This window comes from Dermacentor albipictus, chromosome 2 (genome assembly GCF_038994185.2).
Source record: "Dermacentor albipictus isolate Rhodes 1998 colony chromosome 2, USDA_Dalb.pri_finalv2, whole genome shotgun sequence".
NCBI classification, from domain to species: Eukaryota; Metazoa; Arthropoda; class Arachnida; order Ixodida; family Ixodidae; genus Dermacentor; species Dermacentor albipictus.
The window spans coordinates 19,747,501-19,770,465 of NC_091822.1; the positions used below are offsets into that span (position 1 = coordinate 19,747,501).

The 22,965-nt window shown below is 46.8% G+C and overlaps 1 protein-coding gene across 3 annotated transcripts in view; it reads right to left on the bottom strand.

Annotated features, from left to right (window-relative positions):
- Positions 1 to 22,965, bottom strand: part of SerT (Serotonin transporter) — a 515,765-nt gene that overhangs the window by 197,061 nt on the left and 295,739 nt on the right. For all 3 annotated transcript variants that reach the window (XM_070533507.1, XM_070533506.1, XM_070533508.1), the window contains exon 8: positions 11,446 to 11,558. In XM_070533507.1, the coding sequence (XP_070389608.1) occupies positions 11,446 to 11,558 (113 nt within the window). The remainder of the gene's footprint in view (positions 1 to 11,445; positions 11,559 to 22,965) is intronic.

A 22,965-nucleotide genomic window follows, 5' to 3' on the forward strand; every position in this document is an offset into this window, starting at 1 on the left:
TAGATTCATCGTCACGAATTCGTTGTCATATCGACACCACTACGCTGTCGTGGTTGCCCCATCGTCGTCATTCTAACGTCAGTCACGGCGTTGTTGACGCGTTGTCGTTTGGACCTCCATCACTTGAGAAAGGTCAACCTATTGTCGTCATGCGGTCGTAATGATCTTTCCTGCATAGTTCGATTGAGGCCATCCCGACTCTCTCATTATGTCGTGGTATTGCGGGCGTCATTTATTCATAATTATGCTGCAGAAGTCAGGGAAGAATGCGCTGCTAAAAGCCATCATACTGCAGCCAGACTGCCTTGTTTATATCACGGATGCGCGGATACAGGCGTACGTAAACAGCTGCATCATTTACATTTTCGTTTTAGGCATGGTGCATAATCAGGCGTCTTCCTTGATGGAGAGATTCATTGTCGGGTACAAAACAAATCCCCTCTCCTGATGTGGAATGGCTCTGTTATCCTACGCCATATCGATACTTGGTCTATTGAAATAAGTAGTTTCACAGGGTTCGCGCCCTTTTCATTAGTCGATGTGGACAATTTACTTAGATATCAACCCCCCCTAAAGACTATAACTGTGCTTTCTCCTACTGCGCCCATATACAACTCTGGAGTTTTTAATAGCGGACAGTCGTCTGAGATCTGAGTCACGTAGAAAAACACGTTTACTATTTGATGAAAGAGCAGCCCCTGTGGTATTTTTGGTAAGCTACCTATATTGTTTGATTGTTTCGCTCCTCAACAAGTATAAGAGGATCGAATCATTTCGTTAACGTAAGTGCTGCGAAACGCAAGGCTGGTTTTTCTCTGTGCAGATTCGCCAGGACATCGAAGATGGTGCACTGTGATTGGCTCTGCTGCGTCCCGATTGCCATAGGTGGCTGCAGCGACTTCTGAAGGCTCTGAGTGCATCGTGACTGCCGTAATGGTGCGCCAAGGGCAACGATTTTTAAGCCTCTCCACGTTGCCTAATGACTGAGAATTTGGAAACCTTGCTCCCACGCTTAAAGAGGAGGTGAATTTTGTTTTGTTTTGTCTTATCAATATACTTCTACACTTTGAGCATGTTTTAATGTTCTTAATCGCACTATTTTTAAACATTGATCAACTTTTCTAGCGCTTCACAGTTTTCTCGCACGGTTATCACCTTAGGACAGTTACAATTGCCGAGGAAGCTTTCAGTGCATTCTGGTGATAGCGGTGATGCTTTTCCTCCGCTCCACGGAGATGAACGCAGCGCTTTCCTTGGATTGATAAAGAAGCTCCGCATGTGAATAACAGCCTTCGATGACCATAAAGAACAGCGACTATTTCTCAAGAGATGGTGCAGGATTAACGGCAAATATCTGAGCAACCTTCAATTTACAGATTACATTGTCCTGTTAAGCTACAATAGGGACCAGTTACAACAAATTATTGACGAGCTTAACAGAGAGAGTGGGGTTGAAGATTAATATGCCGAAGACAAAGATAATCATGAATACCCGGACAACCCAACAAGACAACAAGACAACTCAACCCAGTCAGCCTCTAGAGTCTGTGAATGAGTGCGTTTACCTAGGTCAATTACTCACAGGGGACCCTGATCATAAGGAAATTTCCAGACTGAAAATTTGGTTGGGGTGCATACGGCAGGCATTATCAGCTCCTGACTGGAAGCTTACCGTTATCATTTAAAAGAAAGGTGTGGAATCAATGCATTCTACTGATGCTGACATGAGGAGCCGAAACTTGAACATTCACACAGAAGCTAGAAAAGAAGTTAAGGACCGCGCCAAGAGCAATGGAACGAAGAATGTTTGGCGTATTGTTAAGAGACAGGAAGAGAGCGGTGTGTACCAGGGAGCAAAGGGGTTTAGCCGATATTCTAATGGACATTAACAGAAAGATATGGAGCTGGGCAGATAATGTATAGCGTAGGCTAGAAGATCGGTGGACCTTAGGGTAACAGAATGGGTGTCAAGAGACGGGAAGCGCAGTCGAGGATGGCAGAAGACTAGCTGGGCTGACGACATTTAAAAATTCGCAGGCGCTAGTTCGAATTTGTTGGTGCAGGACAGGGGTAATTGGAGATGCCAGGGATAGGCCTTGGTCCGGCAGTGGACATAAAATTAATAAAGAGCTAGAAACAGGTATTACGAACATATGTTTTCTACGGTATCAAACAATCCAAAGAAATTATGGAATGCAGTTCGCAGGTTAAAAGGAACCCAGCATAACACAAACCCGAATACTCTAACGTTTGATGACACTGAATACAGTGAAACTTCCTTGGCCAATAAATTCAACGATCATTTTTTACTTGGTGGTGGGTCATCCTACTCTAGTGGTTCATTACTGCCACCTGAAAGATTTCTAAACCACGAGACTTCCAATTCTATCTTCCTATCACCCTGCACTGAAATGGAAGTGTATACCGTTATTAAGGCTTTAAAAAAAGATACTGCAGCAGGGACTGATGACATAAAAGCAGGACCAATCATATCACTTGCTGATGTTGTCTCGGCTCCATTATGCCATATCTGTAACAGCGCTTTCGTGAATGGTATTTTCCCCGATTCTATGAGAATTGCCAAAGTGATTGTATTGCATAAGGGAGGCTCTGTCACTGATTTAAACAACTATAGACCGATATCCATACTACCTCTTTTCTCAAAAGTGTTGGAACGACTCGTAAAGTGCAGACTAACTAAATTTCTAGATAAAAACCACGCCCTTGTGGACCAACAGTTTGGCTTCCGTGAACACAGATCTACTGAAATGGCACTTGTTAAGATCAAAGAAAAACTCCTCAGTAACATCGAGAACAAACTATATACGGTTGGTCTTTTCCTGGATATTAGAAAAGCTTTCGACTCCATTGAACACACCATCCTATTTAATAAACTGACATACTACGGAGTTCGCGGTGTGGCCCTGAAACTGATTCAAGATTACTTCACTACCAGACAGCAATACACGTGTTATAATGGGTTTTGTTCATACAAGAAATAAATTGCACTCGGTGTCCCTCAAGGGTCAATTTTGGGTCCCCTGTTCTTTATTCTATACGTAAACGATATTGTAAACATACCGCTTACTCCAGACATAGTCTTGTATGCTGACGACACAAGTTTGTTTTTCTCAGGTGACAGTCTACGAGTGCTAGAAACTACAGCTAATAATTGGTTAGATCAACTTTCAGTTTGGTTATCAGCAAACCACCTGCAGTTAAACGTCAATAAAACAAAATACGTCGTTTTTAAGCCTAGAAATAGGCCTAGTGACTGTGCTTTTTGTGTGAAGTTCAATAGTTGTGTAATCGAGCGGACTTCAGCTTTTAAATTTTTAGGTGTGCTTTTTGATGAGAACCTGAGTTTTACAACTCATGTAACGAAGATTCATTCTAGCATTTGTAGGTCAATAGGCATATTGTTTAAAATTAGATACTTTGTTCCTACTTGGTTGAAACTCCGCCTGTATTATGCTTTAATTCAGTCTCATCTTAGCTATTGCCTGTTGGTATGGGGGACTACATTCCAATCAAACTTGGATCGATTGATATGTCTCCAAAAACGAGCAGTTCGCTGTGTTGAGAACCTTGGACCCCGCGATCACACGGCACCTTTCTTCATAAAGCATGCACTTTTAAGAATTAATCAACTGTACGAACTTAAGCTCGCTATATACATACGAGGTGAACTCGAGAAAAATTCACTCATTTTTTATCAAAACCACCTCTCAAGTTACACCCAATACAATTTCAGGCATGACCATATTAGAGTTCCATTTTGCAGGACGAACTACGGTAAAAAACAATTAGCATACTTAGTCCCATCCTTCATAAATGCACATCCTAACACGATCACTATCGCGCAAAACTTCAGATCATTAAACTGCTTTAAAAGTGCCATGAAAAAATATTTGCGTTCCCTTTCTGATTGACATTGTGCTAATTGGTTTTTTGTGTGTCTTATGTACAATTATTTTAAGTGCATTTCATTTTGTGCTTGTATATATATATATATATATATATATATATATATATATATATATATATATATATATATATAAAGATATAGTTTTTTTGTGTTTATATTACTCTGTTGATCCTAAACGGTTTCTGCTTAGAAAGTTGTATAGTTACTGTTGTATTTATTGCACGTATGTTTGCAATGTATGCTATGTACGTCTAATCCACGCTATTGATATGTGTGTATACTATCTGTATGTTATATGCTACCACACTGTTGAGCAATGTATGGGTGACAGGGCCTTAGTCAGGCATAGATAGATAGATAAACTTTATTAAAATAATAATTAAAAAAACAGCTAATGGTCGGGGCCCTTAGTCCAGGGCTCCGCTGGCTTTTGCCATCTTCTCAGATCTCTTTATCAGCTTGAGCTGGTCGTCGAGGGCCGAGCTGGACAGCAGTGCCTCCCATTGCTCCCTCGTGGTTTTCGTGTCTGGGTGTTATATGTTGTGTAGTGCGCACTCCCACGTAATGTGGTATAGGGTTGGTGTGGCCCCACACCATGGGCATTCGTCCCTGTAGGCTGTGGGGTGTATCCTATGTAATATGTGTAAGTTCGTGTAAGTGCCTGACTGGAGCCTACGCCAGGCAGCGGCATCCTCTGTGTTTAGATTTCGATGGGGTGGTGGATATAGCAGACGACGCCCTCTGTGGTAGTTGACGATTGCTGAATACTGGAGGTTGACAGGGTCCAGGTCTTCTGCAGCCGGCGTGTTGAGTGCTCGGTTATGTACAAATCCTCGAGCTGCTCTGTCGGCCTGCAGGTTGCCCGTGATGCCTGTGTGGCCCGGTATCCAGATGATGGTTTGGATGGTGAAGTCCTCAGGGTCCTCCTTGAGTATTCCGGCTAGGACTTGTGCAGCAGGTCTTCCAATTCTTCCCTGTAGGAAGTTGCGGCAGGCCTGCTGGGAATCCGTGAGGATCGTCAGTGGTTGGTTTGCGTGTAGGCCCTCGCGGATGGCTAACGCGATGGCCAGCTCCTCGGCTTCCGTAATCGTGCAGGGGCGGGTCGATGCAGCGGAGGTAACGTGGCCTCGGTAGTCGCATGCCACCGCAACTGCGCCCTTGTTGTTCGTGCCATACATGGTAGCGTCCGTAAAACGGGCCGTGGTATTGAATCTGAACACTTTCTCCATGTACTGGGCCCTTGCTCTCCTCCTGCCGGAGTGTAGGTTAGCGTCCATGTTGCGCGGTATCGGGGTACTGCCTTTAGCCTTGCCATCCAAGACCTTCACTGTGTCTGAATCAATGCTGAATAAAAAAAAATGGTTGATGACGACGTTGGTGCGACTGTGTGCCTTCTCGGAAAGAGTGAGTGAGTGAGTGAGTGAGTGAGTGAGTGAGTGAGTGAGTGAGTGAGTGAGTGAGTGAGTGAGTGAGTGAGTGAGTGAGTGAGTGAGTGAGTGAGTGAGTGAGTGAGTGAGTGAGTGAGTGAGTGAGTGAGTGAGTGAGTGAGTGAGTAGACAATTTGAAAACAAGATATTGACGGGTGACCTTGTTGTTAGGCAGCCACGAACCCCTGGGCCCGGGCGGCTTCTTCAGCTCTCTTGATGACCTTGGCCTGCAGGTCAGGGTCGGAGCTGAGCAACGCGGCCTCCCTCTGCTCAGTATTATTTCGTGATTTGTGTGATTTTCTGCTGGACACGACCACATATATGGAACAGATCCGCTTTTTTCTTACATTGTTTACATGTATTCGGGTATTGGTCCGGGTAGTAGTGGTGATAGGCCACTGGGTTGGGGTAGGTTTTTGTCTGAAGTCGTCTCCAAGCTACTTTTTGTCGCTTGTTAAGCGATTTGTGAGCTGGCGGGTACACTTTCTTGGAAAGAAAATAACGGGAACAGGCAGTGGAAAAGGAAAATGCTGCGAGTAACTATCTAAGAAGGAAAAACGAAATCCCGAAACAAACAATTTATAAATGAAAGGGAAGCTCTTTACTCTTTGAAGTGAGGTCATGATACCTTAGAACGCGTAGTTATAACGCAAGTTACACCGAGCACGCATGTGCGTCCTGTGGTAAAGCTAGGGAAAAAATGAAACGCGTTATATTAGAAGGGGACGATATCTACCCGACTGTCAGTTTAAAATCCGATGCACTCATTGAAGTTCTTGAGTTCAGTGATAGCAGGGGGAAAGTAAACATGCCCACAACAGAGATGACTGGAGCTTTGGGGGCAGAAAAGTAGGTAGACCACAGGCAGGATGTATAAAAAGAAAGCTCCATATAAAGTCCAGCTCTAACCTGGCGAACCAGCAATCGCTCATCGACCAGATTAGACGGGAGAGTGCAGCTCTCGACTATGGGTCCGCCATGAGAATGTTCTTTTTTATCACTCAAGAAAATTCGTTCTCTCTGTCTCTCCCTATAATGGTTCATAAAGATTGACATAGGTAAAACAGGGCAAAATTAGGAAAAAGAGTTTGGTAGCGCTACGCACCGCTCCGTTTCGAAAGGGACACCCATAGCATCAATTCATCCGTCCGTCTTTGAGTCAAGGCTCCGAGTTGAGTGGAGGGACACTCCAGCATACGGTAGCTAGATTCTTATATCCAATTTTTGTCTGTATTTTTGTTTCTACACCATCACTAAGACGTTAAAGCATTGCACTATTGAGAAATCAGTCCCATTGTAATATTTAAATAGCGGTGTTGTCTCTTTCAATTTCCTCGTTTGTGTTGTATTATGCTACATGGGGTGCACCTACTTGCGTACATTACATTAAAGAGCCTTCCAATTCACAACTCTAAGACAATATCAGCAACGAAGTGGTCTCTAGTAACAAATGTATGCACGCTGTAATAACTGGCAATATATACACACGAGCCAGTTCTAGAGGATATAATAATTTGTGGTATATAGTATATTTGAATTCGAATTCTTGTGTTTCTGTGGCTTCATTTTTAGCTTTTGCTTTGGCAATCACACAGACGAGCACAGTGCCCAGATATCTTAGTGATGATCGTGCCCGCAGAGTACTACGCCAATAGAAGCCACAAATATGGCTGAACATTCAAAAAATAGACCGCGCGTACACTTTCTCTCTAGAGCAACTTCCGCTGGCAGGAAATTAACGTGGTGCAAATGGCTGCCGTAGCAGCGCGAGCAACTCGGGAATAGCTTTGACTTTCAGCGCGATAGGTGGAAATGAGACTAGGAGGAATAGTCCAATGTGACAGGACGGTCTTAAGTGATTGGCGGCGGTTCAAGAAGAGAAGAAATGCTACAGCTGCTTTCCTGTGTATTATAGTATTTTGTCACTTCCAATTTTACAGAATATCCGCCATTGTTATAATTCGTACAAAAACGACAGCACATTTTCGTTTAATGCCACCTAAACGGGCAGAATTCATCTGAAATTTGAGCTATCTTGTGACGGACACAGAATTTCGGCAGCTTTCAACTAAGGCATTCTTTATTATAGTCCTTAATTACAATTTTAGCGCGAACTATTCTTATATAATCAGGTACTTTAATACACTCCACTTGATTTCTTGATTCAGCATATGTCCGCTAAAATTAACAAGCCTGTTATGTTGCATCTGTTCTTTAAAAGAAAAAGAAAGTCACAGTTTCACCCGAACGGCGAACCATTGTTTGCGATAGAAAATTCGTACATGGCTACACGAATTAACGAAAGCAGCGCAGTATCATGTTGCAGTAAACTTTCACTTACTAACTGAATTAACAAGCACGGAGTCACGCGCGCATAGGTAACTATGAACACATCTCACTCGTTGAACGAGGAAACTCACTGTAAAAACGCTGGAGTGAGTAACCGCAGCAGCGGCAGCGAGCGAACTGACCTTTCTGCATCACTCGCTTCAACGCGAACGAAACGTCTAAAGCACAGTGCATATGAAGTTACCGGCACTACGCGCGCTCCTAAAATATTGAAGATTGCTTCGAAGATGAGGCCCGCACTGGCGCGCACCTTGACCTTGTCCTAGATAGCTTTGAAGATACGGCACCTGCATGGCCGTGCCGTAAGCAGCGACCGCTGGAGAAGAACGCGCCTGCTCCTCCCTCGCACGTGACAGGAGAAGGCGTGCACCCTCCTCGCTCGCGCACGGGAGCAGAGTTCGCCGATTCACTCTCGCGTGCTTTTACTCACACATACAGCGTACTCCGCGTGGCGACGATTATACCACCCTTGCACTTTCTACAGCACCTCACGGCGACGCTGCCGTCGGGCGGCAGAAATGCACCTGGAGTGGCGATATAATTACTGCCACAATAAAACCTAGGCGTAGATTATAATACAGACATTTTAATTCATATCAAGCGCCAGCATACGGCGCATAATGTACAATCCTTTACCGTTGCTATCTTTGACCGCCATTCTTTGTTTTCACTATTTATCATCAACCAGCTTCATTAAAAATGCTATTCTGCTTTTTGCTCCTTGTTTACGTGACAGTAGCTGAAATACAGTATATTTTATTGCAACTTTTAGGAACGTTACTGCCATATTTATTATTATGATGATTTATTATCGTACCCATTGAAACGAGGTGGTGAGAAATAGTCCCCTAGCCTGCTTGAGTTTATCAGGTGTGCAATGCATGCTTTTCGTTCTAGCATCTTTGTATACATTTTCCTAGTGTTCTTCCTGATCCTTAAAACCTATCTGCCTATCTTATACCGCTACCTATGCCTGTAGCACACCCGGTCATATCGATATATTGCTTGCTTTTTTTTCCACCACTACTGTAAACGTCTTTTGCTTATCATTACCTCTGACTTGCTCATGGTTCCATCCACTTATGGAAGGTGTACAATAGCTATGGGTCTCACTGCCTGAATACTTTCGAATTGAATTAAAATGTTCACAGTGGTCCCGGCATTTTCGCTGCAGCAGATGCATGCCTCATCTTGTTTCGAATATTTGTCCCGGTGTGTTTTTGCCCTTAGACAAATAGCTCGAGCCTCAAATAGCAAGGCCCTGCCCTTTGTTGTTACCCTAAAGAAATCCCTTTTTAATTTAGTTCTTATGTTCTTGTAAATGCCCACGGTCTTTCTTGTTACCACTATTGGTATCCAATCCCCATCTGTTTCTCTCACTTACTGCTGGATTGCTCCTAATTTTTATTTACACTTTCAATTATCCTCTACTTCGTTGCCAGCTTTGTTGACCTCTAGCTCCATTCCCTCATTACCATCTATATTTTCGTAAGTGCTCATTTAAATGCCTAATATTTTGCTAGACGACTGCATTTATTTCTCTGAATTAGCCTGATAGCTCAAGGTGTTACGGTTGTAAATTAAACCGGTCTATATTCCGTTCTACTACTACTTCTGTAGCCTACCTTATTGTGCACAGCGAACCAGCAGGAGGGGGGAGAGGAGGGGCGTATGTATACTGCCGGTACAAGTTCTCGGTGGCCCTTGGTTCATAATCAAAAATCTGGCGTATTTACTCGCATCTAGGCCGACCCTGATTCTAAGTCGACCCCCTAGAGTCCGAAGCCAACAAAAAAATATATATATATTACCCCGAATGTAGGCTGATCAAAAAAAGCGAGGACAGCGTTCCCAAAACGGAAACAGCATTTATTGAATGTGAACGTGCAGAGCTCATTCAACATCGTCGTCGCTGCTAGACTTGTCGCTGTGTTCCGTGTTACTGTCACCTTCTAACAGTGCACTCTCTTCAGTACCGTTAAGCGCATTAGATATGCTGCACTTTTTAAAGGCGCGCACCATCAAAGCACCTGGGATGTCGTCCCACGCTGCAGCTACATAGCCAGCCATCTGCGATAGCAATGCATGTTTGATGCGGCCCGTTCCCGTTGGCATGTGGTCTTCGTCAGTCAACGAGTCCGTGTAATATTTCCGCAGACGATCCTTGAAAGGTTTGTTGATGCAGACATCAAGTGGCTGCAACAGGCCCGTCATGCCGCCCGGTATGACAGCGAGGTCTGTGTTCACTTGGGCAAGCGCAGCCTTCACGTTGTCGGTCAAGTGCCCAGGGTAAGAGTCGACCAGAAGGAGCGAGTTCTTTGTCAAAAGGGCTCTTAACACAATCTTAACCCACTATTCCACCATCGCAACCTTCATCCACCCGTTCTCATTTGCCCAAACAATGACATTTCTTGGGAAAGTTTCTCGAGCAGACAGTGTCTTCCTTCTAAATATCATATGAGGAGGGCGTTTATGTCCATCAGCTGTGCAGTGCAGCATCACAGTTGCGCGATGCATCTCGTAGCCCGCAGAGCGCACCTTCAGCTCCTTGGCACACTTTTCATTCATGGTGTACGCCTCTGGCATATCAAAATACACAGGCGTCTGGTGGGCGTTGCCAATTTGCCCAAAGTTTTAGCCTGCCCCTTCTCCCTTTCGCAGCATGTAGCGCTGAAAAGCTATAAGCTTTTCTTCGAAATCGCTTGGCAGCTTGTGGGTGATTGAAGTGCGACATAGTAGGCTGAAGCCGATGCGCTTCATGAATTCCTGAAGCCAGCCCCGGCTGGCTTTGAAATCCTTTGGTGTTAGGCCTCGCTCCCTCAAAAGTTCCCGAGCTTTCGCTTGGAGCACTCCTGTCGTCACTGGAAGAGCAGCTCCTCTCTGCGTCTTAATAAAGTCGGCCAAAACTATTTCCACTTCGTGGTGACAGCCTTTCTTTGGTCCGCTAAATGCCATCCTCGTTGCGGTGCATGCAAAAAGCTGCTGTCATTGTCCCCTCCAACGACGGATGTTTTTATCGTCGACGCCGAAGTCCCAGCCGACTTGAAGGTTCGACGATGCCTCTGCGGCTATCACAACATTTCGCTTGAAAGCGGCGCTGTAGTGGCATCTCCTGCTTGGTGCCAACGCGATAACACCACGCCACACACGGATACAGCTGACACGACACAGGTCAAAATGGCTACCTCGCGTGTGCAAGGGTGGCTACTGGCACGGCTAGTAGCGGCTGCGATACTGACTTTTCTAGATGGCGCTAGCTATGCACCATATTTAGCAGCTTGAATGAAAGGCTGGCGCGTTTTTTTTTTAATTCTCGAATCTAGGCCGATCCTAGAGTTTGGAATATGATTATTTGAAAAAAAAAAACTAACGGCCTACATTGGAATAAATACGGTAATTGTCTGCGCCTAAATATACGCTCCGTCGACGCGCAATTGTGTTGTACTGCTTCTACGCGCGGGCATTGCATATATCACGATTCTGCGAACGTCGGGGCGTAATTGCCAAAAGCAAGTAGTCCTAAAATATCTTTCTCTGTGTTTTCCTTTTTCACACGAGTTTAAAACCTTCATCATCATCCTACGTCATCATGAACTTTCAACACAGCGTTAGCCACAATACCTAGAATAGTGTATACGCAGTTTACGCGTTTTCTGCAGGTGTTGTCACATATAACTTTGTGACCCTGTTTATTTTTTCATCACTGCCTAGTCAACGCAACAAAAACGTAGACCAACACACCGTGCTGTCCAGGCCCAAAGTGATTAGCATAAGAAAGAAGAGAATGGACCAGAAGACTGATCCCTGCATGGTAGCGATGGCTTCAGGATAGACTATGAACACCAACCCGGGACCTGCAAAAAAAGAAACAAATGAAAACTATCAACATCCTAAATAAGAAACAGCAAAGTGGTAGTACAGCCTGTGCAGCAACAGCAGCAGATTATGGAAGTCGAGGCACTTAGAGACTTTGTGAAGTACTCACATAGGCGTACTGGTCACATGCTTCAGAACATTAAAAGCGGTATATGATCTGTAAGGTTGGTGATGAATAGTACTGCGTGTCCCAGAAAGTACCTCTAAATATGATGACGAAAAAATTACCAATCACCGAGGAACAGTTCGTTGTTTTATTATGTTACACTAATGTTCCAAACGTGGACTCCATGCAGGAATCTATGTGAAGCGAAGCCTTAGTACCCGTAGTATTGTTAATTTTTGAGCTAACGGTGACGCGTAAAATCACATACGTTTTCATGATAAGCAAAGTGTAGTGCGGAATGAGCTGCAACAACTTCCGAAGGTCGCTGCCAATTGCACCTAGTGAGATGCCCCTTTCTGCTATCAAAGCGAGCGCATCGTGTACGTTAGTATTATTCGAAACACGAATAGTAGTATGGGCTCTCTACCACAGAGAAAAAAAAATTGTCGTGCGAAAGGAAGAAAAATATGATGAGACAGTTTGCAGTATCACGCACATCCTAAGAAAAATAGCATAGCGGCCACAGTAGCAAAGTTGACAATACAGATCTTCAGCATGCAGAAAAGGTCCTATTTCGCTCCCATCTGTTTTCGCTACATTTGCGCGTATATTAGCCTTCGCTGGTTTTCGTTTGTACTCAAAAGATCACGAGCGCGCCTTCGCAACTGCTAAATTACAAGTATGCAAGTTCGGCGGCAAACGGGACGTCAGTAGGTTTCCCGCGCGAAGTGCACAAACAATGTCTAAGTAATGGCAGACAGAAGCATACGCTGTAGCTTAAAGGAGGCGTAGTATAAGCGCCTTCCAACCATACAGCAAGGCCGCTTCCAAGGTCGCATATTTTACGCGCAGCTCAGAACTATATTTTGTCAGCCCGTTTCACCACTGAAAATTTGCCTTTGAGCCGAAGTCTCAGTCAATGCTCCCTCCGCACACCCTTGCGCGGCTCATCTGTAGCAGGTCCGTCTCATTCGGAAAGACTTCTCCGATGCATTGGATAGGCAGCCGAGACCGAAGTTGTTTCGTGTACAGCCTTGAACACGCTACTAGTGAATTCCCGGTTAGCGCTAAAAGTTTTTCATTTCTTCTTATCTACTTTCTTTTCCACGCTACATTTAAATATTGTTGAAGTTCGCAAAAAATGTATCGTACATTTAGCCGCGTTCATGGCTACATGCGTACGGGTGACTGGGAAACCACCATGATCGAACCTTTGAGCAATACTACGCCGTGTCACCTTGCCACGTGCGACTCCGGAACGACGAGGCCGGAACAGTTTAAAAATCGTTCTATAGTGAGTTGTCCATCGCGATCAGGAAAAAAACTTCTATCGCGGACAAATCAAATAAGCTTTTAGGCAGGTAACATTTACGGAATGAGCTGTAATAACTTCTGAAGCTCGCTGCCGATTCTACCTGATGAGATGCCCATTTCTGCAATCAAAGCGAGCGCATCGTGAACGTTATGATTATTCGAAACACAAATAGTAGTATGGGCTCTGAACAGAAAAAAAATTGTTGTCCGAAAGGAAAAGAGAATCTGATGAGACAGTTTGTAGTGTCACACACATCATAAGAAAACTAACGTAGCGACAACAGTAGTAAAGTAGCAAACACTTCTGTCCCGGACCAATCAAAGAAGTTTTTAGGCATGTAGGGCCATCGGGGCTGTACTTGTCGGTGATAAGGTAGCCACCCCGCCTGCGAGATTACCTTACTGAGCTAGGGCGAATGTTCGGTTGCCATAGTCGGATGTTCTAATCCCGCTAGAATTTTTATTTATGATGGTGAGCTTGAAATTCACCTCCTACAGTGCGCAACTTCTGTAGGCTTGGAGTGACGCCTGTCATCGGCAAAAAATTCCTAAAGCGAGTGGGGCTATACTAATCCAGGTACAACCAAATTAGGAAGGCCCACAAAGATTGAACAATGTATACACTCCCTCACCAGATCAGGAATTGACCTCCCTGGTGCAGTATTGCGCCACCCCCTCCCAAATGGCGAACTCAATTACCCAATGGCCCTCAGTCCCAGAGCAGCTGCGGAATACCCGAGCAAGGCGGCGGTCGGACCTGTAACGCAGCATAGGGGGCTAAGAATCTCTGGATCCGTACAGGCCGCCAATGGAAACCGACCCTTGCAACGTTTACCACCCGAACCCTCCGGAGTGAAGCTAGCTTAGCAGGACTCTTTGAGGAACTATCAGACATTGTTTGAGATATCATCGGCCTTAGTGAGATTAGAAGAACTGGTGAGGCTTATACATTGGTCAATAACGGTGTTGTACACTGCTATAGAGGTCTCCCTGATAAGAAGCAATACGGGGATGGATTCCTAATCAATAGGGGCATAACGGGCAACATTGACGAATTCTAAAGCACTAATGAGGGGGTAGCTGTATTCGTCATCAAACTTAATAAGAAGTAGAGATTAAGGGTAGTAAAAGCATACGATCTAACATCCAGTCACGATGATGAGGAGGTAGACCAGTTTTATGAAGAAGTTGAATTAGCGATGAGAAAAGTGCAAACTCAGTATATCGTAGTAATGGGCGACTTCAATGCAAAAATTGGGGAAAAAGCAGGCTGGTGAACAAGTAATTGGCAACTACGGCGTCGATTGCGGGACCGCAAGAGGAGGGATGTTGGTCGAATTCGCAGAAAGGAATGAGCTTCGAATAATGAACACCCCTTTTCAGGAACCGTGGCAACAGAGAGTGGGCCTGGAAAAGCCCTAATGGTGAGCCAATAAAATTCATTTCATACTTTCTGCTGATCCCAGCATAGTGCCGGATGTAGAAGCGCTAAGTAGGGTAAAGTGCAGTGATCATATGTTAATGAGGGCTAGGATTCACCTCGATTTGAAGAGCGAGAGAGAGAGCAAAATTTGTTGACAAGAAACAGGTCAACCTAGAGGCAGTAAGGGAAAAAGCAGACAACTTCAGGCTGGTACTTGAAACTAAATATGCAGCAGTATAACAAGAGAGATTATGACGGCATACAGCTAATGAATGAAACCGTAAATGGGCCAGCTTCAGAGGCAGCAATTGAAGTGCGAGGCAAGGCACCAAAGCAACCAGTAGGCAAGGTCTCCCAAGTAACAAAGGACCTAATAAAGAAATAACAAAGAATGAAAGTGTCCAACTCAACAGATAAGACAGAGTTCTCAGAACTGTCAAAACTGACGAAAAAGATGAAAATAAGTCATATGCGAAGCTATAACCTGAGAAAGACTGAAGAAGCCGTATAAAATGGACGCAGCCTGAGAGCGGCGAGAAAGAAACTTGGCAAAGACAAACCAAAATGTATGCACTGAGTGATAAGCAGTGTAATATCAACAGCGATCTCGAAAATATAGTAAAGGAAGCGGAAGAATTCTATACTGACCTATACGATTCCCAGGGGAGTCAGGATACCTCCATTAGAAACACTAATGAACAGAATACAGAAACTCTTTCTGTAACTAGCGATGAGGTCAGAAGGGCCTTGCAAGACATGAAACGAGGAAGAGCGGCGGCAGGAGAAGCCGGAATAACGGTGCATTTTATCAAAGATGGAGGGGCGTAATGCTTCGAAAACTCGCGGCTGTTTATACGATGTGTCTATCGACTGCAAGGGTGCCAGAAAACTGGAAGAATGCAAACATTATATTAATCCACAAAAAGGGAGACGTTAAAGAATAAAAAATTATAGGCCCATTAGCTTACTCCCCAGTGTTGTATAAAACATAACCGCCGTCTACTATATTATAAAATATATTATATAAATAAATTATAAAAAATAAATATTATAAATGTAATATATTATATAAATAAAGCACCACCTCGGCGCATGGTAGGTTGAGAACTGCGAGTGAAGTATGGCTTCAGCCGCGAAATGTGCTCGACATCAACTCGCGGTGGACTTGAGGATGGATGAAACTATAACGGTGCGATCTCGTAATCGACGTCGTTAACTTGACGTACGACTTGACAAGGCCCTGTGTAGCGCGAGAGTAACTTTTGGGAGAGGCCAACCTGACGACATGGTGACCAAAGCAGCACCCAAGCAGCTGGGGTGAACTGAACATCCAGTTGGCACCGGTCGTAACGCTCTCTTTGCAGATGCTACGAGGCTAATAAACGAGATCGGGTGACTTGACGCGCCATGTGAGCGCGATCGATGACTTCACGAGCGTACTCAGTGGGAACACGTGGCACAGAAGGTAGGATGGTGTCAAAGGGCAAAGTGGGGTCGCGACCATACAAAAGGTAAAAGGGTGAATATCCAGCGATGTCATGTCGGGACGAGTTATACGCGAATGTCAAGTAGGCCAGCGCGGCGTCCCAGTCGCAGTGATTCTGGGAAACGCACAATGACAGCATCTCTGCGAGTATTCGGTTGAGACGTTCCCTAAGACCGTTCGTTTGTGGGCGTTAGGCGGTGGACAGCTTGTGCTCAGTGGCACAATAACGGAGGAGGCCGTCCATAGCTGGAGACAAGAACGAGCGGCCGCTGTCTGCAAGAAATTGTCGAGGTGCACCGTGGTGGAGAATGAAGTCGTGAAAGAGAAAATCGGCGACGTCAGATGCCCAACTAGCCGGCAACGCCTTTGTTATCGCGTAGCGCGTCACGTAAGCAGTAGTGACAGCGATCCACTTATTCCCTCTAGTCGTTGTCAGAAAAGGGCCAAGCAGGTCAAGGCCTACGCGAAAGAAAGGTTCAAGGAGAACTTCAATTGGATGAAGTCGTCTGAATCGGATGAAGCCTTTTCTTCCGGTGCTGGCACACTTCCCAAGTTGGACGCAGCACAGAGCGGTAAAGAGCCGGCCAGAAGAACCGGCGTTGTACGCGGTCATAGGTACACAAAACGCCAAGGTGTCCCACCGTCGGTGCGTCGTCAAGGTGTTCGAGAACGACGGATCGCAGATGACGAGGAAGGGCAAGGAGTAAGTCAGGGCCGTCAGGGTTGATATTGCGGCTGTAGAGGATGCCGTCATGCAGCGCGAACATGTGGCACGTGCCGTCCATGTTGCCATATTGCACTCCGGCGATGATGGACTGTAAGGATGAGTCGCGTTGTTCAGCGCGCATGTCGGTTACGTCAGTCAAAGCGATCACGAAGGTTATCGGATCATGCGCAGCTGGACTGGGAGGATCGACGAAGTGACCCGAGAGGCAGTCAGCGTCCTTGTGCAGATGTCCACACTTCTAGATGACAACAAAGGAAAATTCCTGGAGCCCCAAAGCCCAGCGACAAAGCCGTCCTTTGGGGTCCCGGAGGAAAGACAGCCAGGAAAGGGCGTCGTGGTCTGTAATGCCCAAAAACTTGCTGCCGTACAAATATAGCCCGAACTTGGCGACAGCCCAAACTAAAGCCAAGCATCCCCGCTCTGTGATGGAGTAATTTCTCTCAGCAGGTGGCAGCAAGCGGCTAGCGTAAGCTATTACGCTCTCGGTACCATTCTGCTGTTGGGCGAGAACAGCGCCAATGCAGGGGCCGCTTGCGTCAGTGTGCGCTTCGGTCGGTTCAGATGTATCAAAGTGGGCAAGTATGGGAGGGGTGGTCAGAAACCCGCTGAGAACGGCGAACGCGTGAGATTGCTCAGGGCCCCTTGAGAATGGCGTGTTCTTCCTAAGATCTGTCGAAGGCCCAGCAACGTCGGCGAAGGTTTATGCGAAGCATATTACTGGAGCTCAACCCAGCTCCTCAGGCGCGGCGGTGTCGCCTTCAATACCACGTGACACCGTGACGTCCCGACAGAGGAGAAACGGGGCTCCAACTCGCGCCGTCGCTCGCGGCGTCACCTTCAAGGCGGACCACGTGACACCGTGACGTCACGACAGAGAAGAAACGGGACTCCTACTCGCGCCGTCGCTCGCGGCGTCGCGGCGGTATATAAGCAGCAGCGCTTGCCTCTGCTAGACACTCACGAGGTGAGATGCCTCCTGGAGACAGTGCTGCTCGTTGGAATGAGAAGCGAAGGCTGCGGCGTGCTACAGTGACTGTTTCTAGGTGGCTTTGCTACGGTGCAGCGACTACGCGCCCCGCATCGGACGCGGTGAGCGTCGAGCAACGCAGCGTTCGGCGCGGCAACGAAATGTGCGCCTGAGCAAGCGCCGCACGCCTGAGCCGACGCCGACGACACCGGCTTTTCTGCGACACGAGCTCCTTAACGCTGTCGCGTTAAAATAAAGGCTAGTATGCTTCGCATCCTGGGCTTATCCTTAGCTAAGCCACAGCCATTTTTTTACGAAACGGCGAAAGAAACAGCATAGGCCAACGAAGCAGTGCACGTCAGAAGCAGAACATGGCACACGGAAACTGCGAATGACGCGAACTTTTCCGGGTCTGGTTGTACACCGGATGCATCAACGAGTTGTCCCAACACGATAACTGACGGCGCCCGAATTGACATTTCGTGCAGTTCAGTTGGAGGCCGGCTTTTCATAAAACCGAAAGAATTGCACCGATTCGGGTATGGTGGCTGCCAAACGTGGGAGAAAAAACAATAACGTCGTCAAGATAGCAAAGACAGGTGGTCCATTTGTAGCCTCGCAGAAGAGAGTCCATCATACGTTCAAATGTCGCAAGAGCATTGCATAGGCCAAAGGGCATGACTTTGAACTGATATGAACAATCAGATGTGATGAACGCCGTCTTCCCATGGTCCATTTTATCAAGTGATATCTGCCAGTAGCCGGATCGAAGATCAATGGACGAGAAGCATTTAGCTCCATGCAAGCAGTCAAAGACGTCATCGATGCGTGGTAGTGGGTAGACGTCTTTTCGTGTGATCTTATTTGAATGGCGATAATCGACGCAAACACGCCAGGTACCATCTTTCTTTTTCACAAGGACGACAGACGAAGCCCAAGGGCTGGCTCATGCGGAAGAGCAACGTACCGGTTCAAAAGCACGTCGACGATGGGGCAAAGGACATATTGACCGTGAGGAATCTGTGGCTGTGCGGTCAAAGCGACGTAGGTGACTACATCAGGTGACAGACGCATATCTTGAAGCGAACACAAGTGCGGTGGTGCGGAGCTCGGAGACTCAGTGACTTGAGGCAGTTCCAACTGAAGAATGCTGGTTGTGCAGTCGATGAAAACCGAATGATGGGATAATAAGCCCAATCCAAGGATAACGTCGTGAGGGCAGTTGTCGATCACAGCAAAGAGAACAGAAGTAGGGTGGCCGGCTATATTTAAACGCACAGTACACATTCCAAGAAGAACGAGCACGCCGCTGTCGGCCACACGAAGCACTCGGGCAGTTGCTGGGGTGAGGACCTTCTTTAAACGTCTATGTAGGCTAGCAATCGTCACAAATACGTGGGCTCTATTGTCCATGAGTGCTTGGACAGGTGCGCCGTCTATTTTAATGTCAACTACAGTTCTCTTTGTGGTTACAGATAGAGTATTCGCTGCAGTAGTAGGAAATGCAGCACCACCTCCGACGGCTGCATTTCTTAGTTTTCCAAATATTTGCGACCAAAAGCCACAGGGGACGAAAGGCCACGTGGCTGCGGTGAACGGGAAGATGGGCGACGCGTTTGTGGCGAACGAGACTGGTGTCGGTGGGTTGATGGTGAGCGACTGTACCACGTGTTACTAGCAGAGTTGTCGGCGCTTTTAGACTCAACGGTGGGCGAAACATTGCGGGAATTTACATTAAAACGGCTCAGGTTTGTCGACGTGGAAGGTCTTGAGGGCCACGAGTTGCGACAGTGTCTGGCGACATGACCAATGCGGTGACAGGTGAAACTTATCGGCTGGTCGTCCGCGGTTTTCTACCCGTTCGGGATGCGATAACACGGAGATAAGCGTCGGTGTAGAGCGAAAGTAGCAGAAGGGCATTCGTTGGCTCTGGGATTGCCGACAGCACATAGATACTGTAAACCAATGTTTTTAAGTTCGTGTCGAACGATGGCTTGCACGAGGGGAACTGAAGAAAGGGTAGCATCAGGGCTACGCGAACAGGAAGCTGCGGGCACCATCGCGTCCAGTTCACGTCGAACGATTCGCACCAGGTCCTCTGATGGCGACGCATGCTGCTGTGCGGGCTGATCTTCACACGTCTACGTTGCGGCAGTATAGAGAACTCTGGGGAATGGTTGCAGGACGCGTCGACTTTTCGCCTACTCAAATTGTTGGTTCTCTTTGATGATCGCATCAACTGTAGAGCAGCTTTTGTGCATGAGCGGTATTTACGCGTCATCAGCAATTCCCTTGAGCCCGTGGCCTACCTTCTCAGCTTCATTCATGTCGGGATCTGCTTTACGACAGAGGCCAGCATGTCCTGGATATGCGAAACATAGGACTCCGAGGGGAATTGGACACGGGAGGCTAGTTCTTGCTTTGCGGCAATTTTAAGGGCGGCTGCTTTGTCAAACAACTCTGCCAACTTCTCTTTGCATTGGTCCAAGCTAGTCAGCTGCTCTTCATGGTTTTCGATTCACGCCTTTGCCACGAATCTTAGGTAGAACAACAGGTTAGCTAGCATAAACGTCGCATAACATAAGCGTAGGGTCCCATCTGTTTATTCCACTAAAACGTTCGTACATAGTAACCCACTCTTCAACGTCGGCGCCATCAGTCCCACAGAAAGTTCCTGGATCGTTGGGTTGCACAACCACAACCGAAGGCGACAGCGATGTAGCGTGCGATGGTGACGCTGGAGGAGGCAACGACGTTGATCCCGAGTTCTCACCGTCATTCATGGTGAGGACGGGGATGCGATGTCCGCTGCGGATCTGCGTTTCCAGCCTTGGTACCCCGCACCACCACCAATATCTTACAGTGATGTTGGAAATATAAGACTATCTTTACAATGTATTAAGAAGCAGAGTTATTGGGGTTAAGATGGCTTACTAGTAACAACACGCAGCAGCCATCGTCTCACAGGTTTCTTCTTCCTCTTGTAGTGGCTGCACGTCTACCGATAACCTACACGTGCGCTACTGCGACACGCCCCTTTGATAAGAGCTTATATACCGCGGCGCCGAGAGTAGCCGGCGCACTTCCTCCCAGCTTATCACAGTCGGAGGCCCAGCCGTGCTGGTGCTCGCCAGTCACCTTGTCAATGGAATAAAGCAATTCCCTTTGCGTACTGTCCCTGCAACTGCCTGGTTCCTGCCTGCCTGGAAGAACACCACATAATGGCGACGAAGATCAACGCATCGACAGCGGGACCCTGCAGCTAAGTTGACAGTCTCTTCTTCGGAACGGACAATACTGCGAAATGGCCTCGCAGCTGGGACAGATGGAACCTTTTGACGACTCGACCAGTGGCTGGACGTCCTACGACGAGTGACTCTCATCGCATCTGAGGGCAAACAAGGTTCCAGCCGACCTTCAAGTCGACGTTTTCGTGAGTCTCATCGGTCCGAAAATCTACCAACTGTTAAAGTCTTTGACTGCTCCCGATACGACTACATTGAAGTCGTTAAGCGAGTTGAGGGAAGTTTTGAGCAAACACCTGTCGCCAAAGCCATCCGTTATTGCCGAGAGAGCCAAGTTTTATCGCACCGTGCAGGGCGAAACGCAGACGATAGCTCATTTGCTAGATACGCAGGCTAGCTCAAACCTGCGATTTCGGTTCTTTTCTCGAGGATGCGCTTCGCGACAAGTTTGTGTGTGGCATGCGGCGAATAGATATCCAGAGACAGCTGCTCGTCGAAGACAAGCACTTAACTTTCCACAAGGCAGTTGACCGTGCTCTGGCGTGCGAAGCCGCAATTAACAATGCAGTGACAGCCCATGATTTATCAGATAGCGGTGGCCTAGTTCACCGAATGCAGAGCGGAAAGCAGAAGAATAAGTACGCAAGTAAACGTGCCAAATCCCAGCAGTGTTATTGCTGTGGTTCTTTTAAGCACGATGCGCAAGCGTGACCGCACGTACGAGCTACTTACTTCATGTAACCGGCAGGGGCACATACGCAGTATGTGCAGAGCAAGAGCGGAACCAAAAAACCAGAAGCAGTGTATGCGCACGCTTGAGTGCAAGACACAGCACGACTTCACTAAGCTCAACAGTGTCGACGTGTCACGAACGGCACCCATAATGGTAGGCGTAAATGTAGAAGGAACTACCGTAAACATGGAGCTCGACACTGGAGCAGCAGTATCCGTCATGTCGCACCATCAGGCTAAAGTGTACTTTCCTGGTGTTCGTTTGCAACCAACAAAGATGCAACTGAAGACGTACACAGGGGAAACCGTGAAGCCTATAGGAGTAATGGATGTGCTGGTCCGCCACGATAACCAAGAGGCACGATTGCCACTTTACATTGTTCCGCAAGGCGGCATACCGCTCTTAGGTCGCAACTGGCTACAGCATATCAGGCTAGACTGGGGTGGCATTCGAGGTCTTTGCAAGGTGTACACTGCGTCAGGCAGTCCACCTGCAGCACTAGAAACGCTGCTACGGAAAAACGAATACGTGTTTAAGGATGAGTTAGGGACCATACAAGGAGAGCAGGCAAGCCTCAAGTTGAAGGATGACCAAGTGCCTCGTTTTCTAAAAGCACGGAGTGAGCCTTTCGCTCTTGTGAAAAGGGTAGAGGCTGAATTGGAAAAGCTCGAGAAGTTGAGAATCATTTCTCGTGTCGCCAGTAGCAAGTATGCTACGCCAATTGTTCCCGTAGTAAAGAGCGACGGGTCGATTAGAATCTGTGGAGATTACAAACTCACGCTGAACCCAATCCTAGATGTAGAACCGTACCCGCTTCCTAAGCTGAATGAGCTTTTGGCAGCATTAGCTGGTGGTCAGAAATTCTCCAAAATTGATTTAAGTCGGGCTTATCAGCAAGTCGAGATGGACGAGGAATCCAAAGCCTACCTGACATTGAACACGTCCAAGGGCTTATATGTTGTTAACCGTTTGCCTTTTGGCATCGCCTCAGCGCCGGCGATCTTTCAGAAGATCATGGATAATATTCTGAAGGGCCTTGACGGTGTTACTTGTTACATCGATGACATCATGGTCACCGGAAAGACTGAACAGGAGCACCTAAAGAATTTGGAGGAGGTATTGAGACGGTTATCAGACAGAGGCATCCAGGTAAAGAAAGAAAAATGCGAGTTTTTCAAAGACAAGTTGCAGTACTTGGGACATGTCATTAGCGCACACGGAATTGAACCGGCAACTGACAAGCTAGAAGCCATCGCAAAGGCTCCGCGTCCCACGGACAAGCAGCAATTGCATTCACTGTTGGTCTTGATAAACTACTATGGCAAGTTTTTCCTAACGTGTCAAACGTCGTTTTACCCCTAAACAGATTGCTGCGACTCGATGT